Here is a 10,750-nt window from a genome sequence, read left to right on the forward strand (position 1 = left end):
CAAAATGTAATGCAAAATATAAAGACGGAAAAAATCAAGCAAATTTGCTTTCAACAACAGTGAGGCAGCCACGAAATATCATTTTGGTAGGACAGAATAAAAGCAAAACGAGTAAAAACAACCAAATCTGCTTTCAAAATGAGCGAAGCCACCACGAACTATCAGTTTGATTAGCAAAATATAAAGCAAAGCATAAGGCAAAATATAAAGACGGGAAGAATCAACGAATTTTGCTTTCAACAACAGCAAAGCCGCCACGAAATATCGGTTTAGTAGGATGGAATAAAAGCGAAACGAGTAAAATAAACCAAATTTGCTTTCAGGATGAGCGAAGCCGCCACGAAATACACTTTGGTAAGATAGAAAAATAAGAAAATGGGTAAAATCAACCAAAGAGGAATGGGGATGAATGAAAATATAGAGCATTGAAATCGGCTTCAAATGACAAACCAAGAATCAAATTCATTCCTTTGCCCTTATTCAACAACTGGAACTACAGGTTTCCTAACCTGTCTATGCTTATAGCAGTCATATTCCAGATCGAGGCCGTACCACACAAGATGTCGAATATGATGAAAGCTTCGTACAAGCTGCTGCCATATTTAGTTTTACAATGTTCTCTGAAAAACAGAACAACAAAATGGTGAGTATTCCACGATCAAGAACTCTTGCTTTGAAGAGTACATTTGGCTCAGAGACAAATTTTTACTCCTTCTCGGGTTGTTTGTAGCTAGTGTCTTCATTCCCGTTAAATTGTAAAATATCTCCTGAGAGGAATAGGTAGCCCCTTTACAGTTCTTGCTCTTTTCTAATATTTAGTTCTTATTAACCGAGCGGAAGGTCTGTATGGGAGAATCTTGACCGAGGTCGCCAGTACAGACCGAACGCAGTGCTCCGTTTTAAAACTTATCTACGTCGTATCGGTCTTGCCTCTATAGTTATATTCGTTTTTTTGGGCCGATTAGATCACTGCTGATCCAACGTACAAGAGTAGGATTATCGTCCACGGTTGCTTGCTGAACATTTCACAGGTTCTCTGTACCAGCGACCGAGGTCAAGAGTCTCTTATACAGACCGACCTAGCTCGGTTAATAAGATGTTTATCATATGGCTGTGTCTTATATGCCAATTTTTTATATTCTTTGTACCTTTTTTATCTAGACTGATCTAGATGCCGGTCTAGATGGGAAAATTTAGACCGCTTTCAATAGTGATTTCAGCCAATCAAATTTGTGAATTCGGTAGTTTATGGCAAGCCAAGTGTAGCAATATTCAATACTAAAATTCAATTTCAATTCAGCGAAATTCAATTTAAATTCAATGAAATTCAATGAAATTCAACTTCAATTCAATTTCAATTCAATTTCAATTCAATTTCAATTCAATTTCAATTCAATTTCAATTCAATTTCAATTCAATTTCAATTCAATTTCAATTCAATGAAATTCAGTGAAAATTCAAGCTCAATTCAATGAAATTCAATTTCAATTCAATGAAAATTCAAGTTCAATTCAATGAAAATTCAAGTTCAATTCAATGAAACTCAATTTCAATTCAGTGAAAAAGAAAATACATTCAAAATTGCTTCCGGTTAGTGACCGGAAATGATAATTAGCATACGGGAGCTTTCAGGCGTCATGATTTCGCGCGGTAAGTTTAACTAGCATCATGGCGGACGTAGAGCTAGAATTTGACGTGAAAAAATACTTACCTGAATTTTTATCGTCAGTGCTCGAAAGAACAGAGCAGTGTATACATAATAATGAAACGGATACCAATGACTTGCAAGCACAATCTGTAGTTCTCGATCGAACTGTTAGTCTTTTGAGTTCTATTGCCTTAACTGACATTGAGCAAAATGGGATCGAGTGGGAATCTCTAGCTACTGCTTTTACAAAAGCACTACAGGATATTGAAAATAATTTCAAAACTCTAGTAGTAAAACCTTCATCAATTTCTCGACGTAAATGTAAATTTCTCAGAACGGGATATCCTAGGAGTAAACAGGTCGTCACGGATTAACAACCGGGCGAACATACCTAGCCGGGTATGTACCTTAAGTCACTTGGACTGAGGATTCAAAAAAGAAGAATTCGTGAGTGTTTAGCAAGGGTGGATTTAGCGAATACTGCCTTGAGGTGGGGAATTATTGTTTCTCGTAGGAAATACTTCGTCCCATGGCCAAATTCTCTGTGGCATTTAGATGGTCATCATTCTCTCATTCGCTGGAGTTTTGTAATCCACGGATGCATAGTTTCTCTAGAAGACGCTTGTGTTTCTCAGATGTAGCAAATGAACAATTTTTACTGAACAAACTGTTCTGGAACTCTTTCTGAAAGCAATTGAAGAAGATGGGTTGTGGCCATCACGTATTCGTGTGGATTATGGTGTGGAAAATGTAATAGGTTTCTAGATCATATGTACTTGTGCGTACTTGAAAAAATGACCACGTTACGCACCTGGTTTGTGACGCCATGGTGGAAGCAAGAGGTGAAGGTAGAGGTAGGTTTTTTTATTGCCGGTCCCTCCACGAGAAATCAGATAATTAAAAGACTCTGGAGGGACGTCTTCAGATGTGTGTGTCATCTTTTCTATTAGTGTTTTACGCAACGGAGGATATCAGGCCTGCTTAACGTTGATAACTTTGATCATCCCGTCATGGAAACCGCGCAATATAAATTCACAATTTTATTTTATTATTTATAACGCAAAGGATATATTTGCGCTACATTTGACATTCCTTCCAAGAGTAAATCTTGCGCTTCACGAATATGAAAGAAAACGAAAATGAAGACCCTGCATTAGCAAAAGAATTGCTTACTTTTTAACGAGAATTCTCCAGCAGAGAAGGGATAACGACCGTCAGAATCTATTTTAGCTACGAAATACAGTAGACATACTATTTATTGACAGAACCCAAGAGTCATTTACTGTACAGAATGCGTTCTTTGTTATTACGTCACGCATTGATAACTATAAATCAAAGGCGGCTAGCGTTCGAATTCTGCCTGCTGTTCCAGAATAATATGTGTGGTAAGTTTACCCGAGGAAACTCTCCAGAATATCAACACCAAATTGGCTCCCTTAGCGAAACAGAACAGACTAGACGGGCCAGTAGTACTGGCAGTATAATAATGGGAAGAAACGCGTGAAGTGTAAAGTATTATATTACTAAGCGTTGTTGCTGTTTAATGTGTGTTTAACTTGTAATTTCTACGGTTTTCTGTTTACAGGGTCTTCGTTTTCGTAGTACGAAAAGACCGTGGGTCTTCGTTTTCGTAACACCGCCTCTCGCCAACCCCCTCAAATATGTGCTATATGGTCAAAACATTTAAAAGTGACGTGATCATCTATCTTTTCACTTGTAAATACTAACCTAAGCGATGAGCTAGATTGTATTTACAACTTAATAGAAATGGTTGTGCGCTACAATAAATTGTCCAACGAGCCGCACCAAGAAATTTTTTACAATGAAAATCCAAGTCCGAGAAGATCTTCCAACGTGTAAGGAGATATATAGAACTGTGGTCTCCCAGGGTTTCCCGTTCTGAGAATTTTACATTACGTCGAGAAATTGATGAAGGTTTTACTGCTAGAGTTTTGAAATGATTTTCAATAGCCCGTAGTCCTTCTGTAAAAGCAGTAGCTAGAGATTCCCACTCGATCCCATTTTGCTCAATGTCAGTTAAGGCAATAGAACTCAAAAGACTAACAGTTCGATCGAGAACTACAGATTGTGCTTGCAAGTCATTGATATCCGTTTCATTATTATGTATACACTGCTCTGTTCTTTCGAGCACTGACGATAAAAATTCAGGTAAGTATTTTTTCACGTCAAATTCTAGCTCTACGTCCGCCATGATGCTAGTTAAACTTACCGCGCGAAATCATGAAGCCTGAAAGTTCACGTTATCATTTCCGGTCACTAACCCGAAGCAATTTTGAAAAGTGGAGGTTTCATTGAATTGAAATTGAATTTTATTGAACTGAACTTGAATTTTCACTGAATTGAACTTGAATTGAATTGAATTGCAATTGAATTTTAGTATTGAATATTGCTTCAGTTGGCTTGCCATAGTAGTTCCCAGTTCTTGTGAGACAGCCATATAATAAGTTCGCGTATTAATTCGGGCACCCGTGTGACGTTCCCAGTCCTCCGCTAACATTTTCAGTCACTCACCCAAAGTCTTGACTACGCTTAAGCGTTAGTTTGCAAGACAAAACAGTGACATTTTCACTGCGACAGAGCCCAGTTTTTAAAGAGGCTCACCAAATCATTACTTTTGGTCAGGGGCCAAGTGTCACGAACAGTGTTTACATGGTGAAAATTAAGTTAATGAACTTGGCTTACACAAGACAATTCGTGACTCACACCGTCTATTCTCAAGTGAGAGAATTCTATTTCTCTTCCCTGTCCTTTTGACTTTGATAGTTTTTATAAATTTCTAAAATGCGGAAATGCCAAAAAAACATAATTTGATAGCAGGAAATACAAAAAGAACCGCAATAATTCGAAAAGCTTGAAAATCGAATCATGTAAACAAAACAACGGAAATTCTTGTTGCAAAAAGTTTCCCGTAAATTAAACCTAGACGAAGAAGCAGATTTCTGAAGAATATGGGCTCTACATAATGCTGAAATAGCTTAGCTGTTGTTCGCCCCAAACGCTGTCCCTGTTATAATCGAAAGGTAATTGATTTTACAACTCCCGCAGAAAGTTTATTTACCGTAGTTTAATTTATTCGTGTTCGCCTGATATAGCAAATGCCTTATTAGGTGTGAATATCTGTCGCTTAAATTGTATATAGTTTCGAGATTTCCAACAAGCACGAAAAAGACAGAGACAGAAAATTATCATATCAAACCCTAAACAAATCCTTAAATTGTAGTATCGAGCGCTGTGAATGGTTACGTGACGACATATTATCATTAAATACAGCCTGTTTCCACTGTATTTTTATCCGATAAAGGAGCACGGTCGATGACTTTTACAACGATAATCTTTGTTTGCTTCTAAAGAGCTCCTTCTCTTCGAATCGCTTTATTTCTCCCATTTCAGGCATTTCTTATCAAAGAAACAGCTATTGCAAAGTCACGTCCCAACGGTGCATTAAAATAGTTGGAATCGATCAAAGGGGCTAGAGTCTACTTAATTTTCACTTACGATAATTGTTTTGCTTCCACACGCACATATAGAAGATACACTGTCCCATTACTTACTTCTTCATTATGTACATCCAAAGCGGGATATTAATACTACCGACCAAAATATCCGACACAGCCAGTGAAACGACATAGTAGTTGGTAAGAATCCTGAGGCGTTTGTTGGTCGCGAATGCCGCGCAGACAAGAGCATTTCCGAAGATCGCGAGTACAGCAATTACAAAAAAGAATATTAACGATGTCCAAAGCTTTCCGTCTAATGTACAATCAGTCATGGCCCTCGAAAAGTCCGTAGTATGATTCTGCACCTAGATGGTAAAGAATATAGGCAACGTTAATCCGGACAAAATGCACAAGCCTCATCAATAAATCCATTCTTTAACCCTACAAGTTGTCACATTTACTTACTAAAACTCACATCTGGCGCTCGCGAAGAGTTAAAACTCCGAGTTATCTTTCAAGTTTTGCGCCATTAGTTTGTATACTGAGTCAGTTTCGCGAAACGCAAATCAAGTATGGACGAATATCTCGCAGGACTAGTTCATGCATCATCTTATATATCTTCGCAAAAAATCACTCAATGCGCTGTCAAATTTTGATGGGTCTAAAGAAGTGAGAATGTTTACCCTCGTTCAGCGATCAAAGGAGACAATGAATTCAAAGTTTTGAATGGAGGCGGAGAAATGGTTATCCTGGCGAAATGATCACAGGGGGCTGAAATGACAAATAAAGTCAGTTCCCTGGCTCTCGAATAAAATTGATTCGAATCGAGAACAATTAACACTTTGCCTGCACCAGACATAAAACACCTGTATTATGCCGACGTATGTGAATCTACTAGAACAAAATAATAACTGCTTTCATTAATATCTGTTCGCTGTGGCACTATTTGGCAAATGCGGACTTGTTAATTTTCAAGCTCTTCAAACAGGAAATTACATGGGAGCGCGCTTTCAAATCGCAGCAACGGAAGGTCAATTTAATCAACAGATAGAAAGGATCACCTCATATAAACGCTTTTCTCAAGTCAATTGCGACGAAACTACATGACGCTCACTCTTCAGACGCCATCGTAAAACTTAAAGCAATTTTCTACTTAGTTAGAATATCAAATCATCAGCAGGAACTTTTGTATAAAGTATTTTGAATAAATGCTTAAGTATTCAATCTTAGGGTATAACTGTCACTCATAGAAGATTCTGAGAACCTTGCATGGATTGAACTGTAGCAAATTGGACTGTTTTTCGTCCCACTTCATAGAATACTACAGAATTTAAAGTGAAAAAAACCGATCAAATCGGTAAACTTTTAGCTAAAAATCACGTCTACAAATTCAAAGCAAGCGGGTATATTAAACAGACAGAGTTCGCAATACTTTTTGATTCCCACTGTTAGTATTACGAGTACAAGAGTATTAGGAAAAAAGCGTACGAACAGTGCAATTAATTTCCATCGTTGTTTCTACAGTCAACTTTAATCATAGTCGTAAAACAGTGACGTTTAATCTTTTCAACCCCCCTTAATTACGTCACTCGCTAATAGGGTGACCCCAAAAAGTCGGTTCTACTGAAACATATTAAAACATCTGTACACATGTCATTTGTACTTCTAATGCAAAATTTCTGAGACAAAGCGCCCACGCGAAAGCGACCGAGTCATTCTTTAGTTTCTAACTTGCGTAATTTGGACAGCTGAGCAGCGATTTCAATTTTCCGACAATCTCTACGTGCTCAAGAACAATCGCGGAGGCAAACTGTAGACGCTACCGCGCCGTGTATGAATCGTTATTGGTAGTTGAAGGAAAGGAAAACAAAGATATGTCAACTACGATAAATGAGAACAACACAAACTAATTGCAACAGCTTATCTCTCAGTTTTAATTTACATTTCTCTCGGTGCATCCAGATAGGAAATATTTAGACGGTCACGAAACAAGACAAAACCAAAAGCTTTCTTTCAATTGTTGTTTCTTGTGTAGTTTCGATGAAAACGGAAGTTTCAGTTTTTTCACCACTTGTCATTGCTTTTTTGTGTGCTGACTGATAAACCCTAAATAAATCAAAACTGCGAAAGAAGAAACTACACGAGAAATGTAAGCCTCCTTCAAGTTAGGTAATCCGCAAACTTTCGTTTTGCTCAGAGATGTTTCAGCTGAGAAAACGTGATTTTTTAAAAACGTGAAAAGATCATAAGTCATTTTAGTGACTGCGTTCGTGCATACTCCCGCCCACAGTCAAACAAACCACTTCATCGAGTTTTTAAATGCGTGAAGTCTAAGGCCGTCGCTTCTGAGACACATACGAGTGGCAGCAACTTAAAATTTTCAGTAATCGCTCCGTCTATTATCAGCAGTCTCCCCGAAAAGTCCGTCGCACGACTCAACAGAAATCAAAATACCGTGAGCTTTATCATAGTAGTGCGGTTTTCATTTTTCACTGACGAATTTCGCTTGATTCGCACGACGAAATACGCCGAGAAAAGAAATTGACTGTACTCTAAGGGCCACTTTATAGACCATTGACTATTTTCAATTGCATTTGTCTTTGAATTATCTCTAAATTTCGAACGCCATTTTGAAAGTAATCTTTCACCCAAAGCTAACAAACTACTCAAAAAGAATGAAGTGTGCTAATCGTCCCACACTGTTGAAATTCATCATGAACACAAAAGGGCATGCTGAGTGAAAACCGTTATTTGCAAGACAGTTTTCGCCTAAGGCTATATCTTGCCGAAATGAATACCCATTGAAATTGAACTTAAGCTTATAGTTTCTGTTATTACACTTTCAAGGAATAAACATGGGAACAAACATTCAATTCAAAATAAAAACACTGCTCTTGTATAATGTTGTGGTCACGAAAGTCGAGAACACGACATTTGAAACAGTGTGTGCTACTCATTCTTGGCCCAACTTTTTTAGGTTGCAGTGACGACCATACTTCAAAATTAAGTATTAAGCACATTGGAATGCCTTTTCATTAATGATAACTCCTTCGCTTAAAGGACGCATGCACCAGTCACCTGTGTTCGATGTGATCCTCAACAAATATGTTCTGTCTTTATTTTATGTTAAAAGATTGGCAAGTGGGTTTTGTGATTGCGAAAAGTCTTTTTTCCGTTCGTTTATTCTATTCTGTTCTGTTTAATGGTCTTCTTGATGAGCGATTCATCCTTGGCAGTTTTCGGAAATAAAATGTTCAAGCAGCAGCTTATGAGAACCTGGCATACGTATCAACTATTTAACGAGCACTTCAGATCGGTTTGGAAAACGAGGTAAAAATATTGCAGAAAAGATAGAAAGATTCGGAGCAAGGGGTGGGGAGGGAGGGAGGGGAGGGGGGATGAACTTACCCACACTCCCTTTCGACACTTTACTAAAGTAACAACTCCTCTTGATATGGAATTTCGGAGATTTTTTTTCATCTATAGAGAGTGCAATTTCTCTGTTCACAAAAAAAAGAGGCATACAAAGAAAGATTCATCCTATTAACTGTGTTATAGGGTAAAGCTTTTCCTTGATCATCACTGTTACAACTCGAAAACCTGCCCTCTGAAGAGTGCTTTTATAAAATGGCGCATGTTTTCCTAGATTTCTTTTTAACATTACATGAACCCACCGAATCCAAACAAGACGTATTCTCAAGGTGAATTATATCATTGAGTAAGATTTCCACCTGCCTGCAAGGTTGTGCTGTGGTATTTAACGACTTTCGTTGGAAAAGGTCGTGAACTGATGAACTCGGTAACGATAAACAGTCTACCGTAACTATAGAATTTGACTTCGCGACGCCGCCTCTCGGAAAGTTGAGAAATCAAGTATAATCTTATGTTGCATCTACAATGAATGCTGTAGACGTTTGTTTGAAGAAATATATTATTTAATTCAGTCAGATTAAAACGATTTAGTGATGCCACTCAGTCTACATGTTTCGACAAGTTTAATTGTTTGTTTTCTTAAATCTAATCCGATTGGATCGAAGACATCTTAAGGGAAATGAGAGAGAGATAAACTTTTATTTATAAGCAAAACAAGGGAAAAGCGATTCGTATTGATGGCTACGCGGTTCCTGAAGGCGAACAATGTTTACTCAATTCACCAGAAGGAATTTAAGGAATAAACTTCGACTCTTCTTTAACTTCAGGTGCGGAAATAATATATACGACGTTAAATACCTCGAAGGCAATGAATTTTCAAGTTTTATCGAAACTTTTCAGCATAAAAAGAAATTCGATTTGTCAGTGATTGTTGTTCCATTATCCGATATTTTCTTCCGGTTTCGGATAATTGTTTCTGATAAATGAATGAGTATTCATTCCAAGATTTATGCATAATATATCATGACACAGCATTACACAAACGAAAATTTGATTTGAATTTATGAAGGTAATTTCTAAACCTGCTTTTCATTTTGGGGCGCTGCAAGAATAAAGACATTTCAACTCATAACAAAGTGTGTCCATTTAACCGGCCAGTAAGGAGATTTTCATCATCTTAATAGCTATTGGGCTAGGGTTAGGGATTTAGGGTTAGGCTTTAAGTTATTTAGCGCTATCTGTTCCCATCGGCGATTTCTCATTCAATCATTTATGTATCCATTTGTTCATTCATTTCTTCGTTTTCAAGCTGGGATGATAAAAGCAAATGAAAAGGTGAAAAAGTAGAAGTTTACGGAAACTTATTTTAAAACAGTTACAGCTCTTGTTATTAGACACTGTTGGGAGGCTTGGAACAGGGATCGAAGAACGGCCTCAAGGATGTTTATATCCTGGGACTGAATGGATGAGACTGCAACCAGTTTCTCTTCATAAGGTCAGCGGTATAGCGTCTTTTTCGCTCGCAACTAAGTGTGCGAGGCCTTGAGCAAAGCGAGCCGGCGAAAAACCACTTACAGACCTCTCACCAATTCGATTTTCTCGACGCCTCAAACTTATTTATGGGCAAAGAAACCTTCCTACTGCCTTGCAAATGACGATAGCCTGCTCAAAGGTTCGATATGAACAGGAGAACATGATTTCCGCAAACGTAGACTCATTGCTTAGAATATATTTTCTTGTTATGGAGCAGTGAGGCGGTCTCGCCCTATTTTTCATTTTGGTCCGGCCTTTTCTGAATCTTTGGCCGGTACTTGCCCCTGTCAGATTGTATTTTGATTTTAGAGACAGCTAAAAATTTTCATGTTTGGAATTTTGGGGGAGCTTCAGGAAGCTTTGTAGAAACGGAAGAACAGACTTAATCGTATGATAAAGCCTATAAAATTTTAAGTCAATGATGATAAAACAAACTGATCATATGATTTGTGGTTGATATTAATTTCCTGTTCTTTTGTTTTGTTTGTTTGTTTTTTTTTTTTTTTTGTATTTTTCTTTTTTTGGTGATACTCCAAGGAATTTAGTCTATGGCTTCGTAGGTTTCCCTTCCTTCCTAAACTGATACCACTGATACCACTAGTTTCCAATTAAATTCGTCCGGCTACTTAACCCTGCTACACCCTGGTATTAGTATGCATATTCTCACTGTTGTTATGATACATTTGCAAGGGTACTGACAAGGAGAGTTTGTTGAAACCCCAGCGACTGCGATAGTCTA

At 37.8% G+C, this 10,750-nt stretch overlaps 1 protein-coding gene across 1 annotated transcript in view; it reads right to left on the bottom strand.

Moving 5' to 3' along the window:
- LOC111334294 (histamine H2 receptor) overlaps window positions 1-5,751 on the bottom strand; it is a 9,041-nt gene extending 3,290 nt beyond the window's left edge. The window contains 4 exon segments of the mRNA XM_022939991.2: window positions 510-620; window positions 5,221-5,471; window positions 5,582-5,611; window positions 5,613-5,751. Coding sequence (XP_022795726.2) covers window positions 510-620; window positions 5,221-5,471; window positions 5,582-5,611; window positions 5,613-5,636 — 416 coding nt within the window. The 5' untranslated portion in view covers window positions 5,637-5,751.
- Between the last annotated feature and the right edge of the window lie 4,999 nt (window positions 5,752-10,750).

The sequence above is a fragment of the Stylophora pistillata genome, chromosome 1 (genome assembly GCF_964205215.1).
Source record: "Stylophora pistillata chromosome 1, jaStyPist1.2, whole genome shotgun sequence".
In the NCBI taxonomy this organism is placed as follows: domain Eukaryota; kingdom Metazoa; phylum Cnidaria; class Anthozoa; order Scleractinia; family Pocilloporidae; genus Stylophora; species Stylophora pistillata.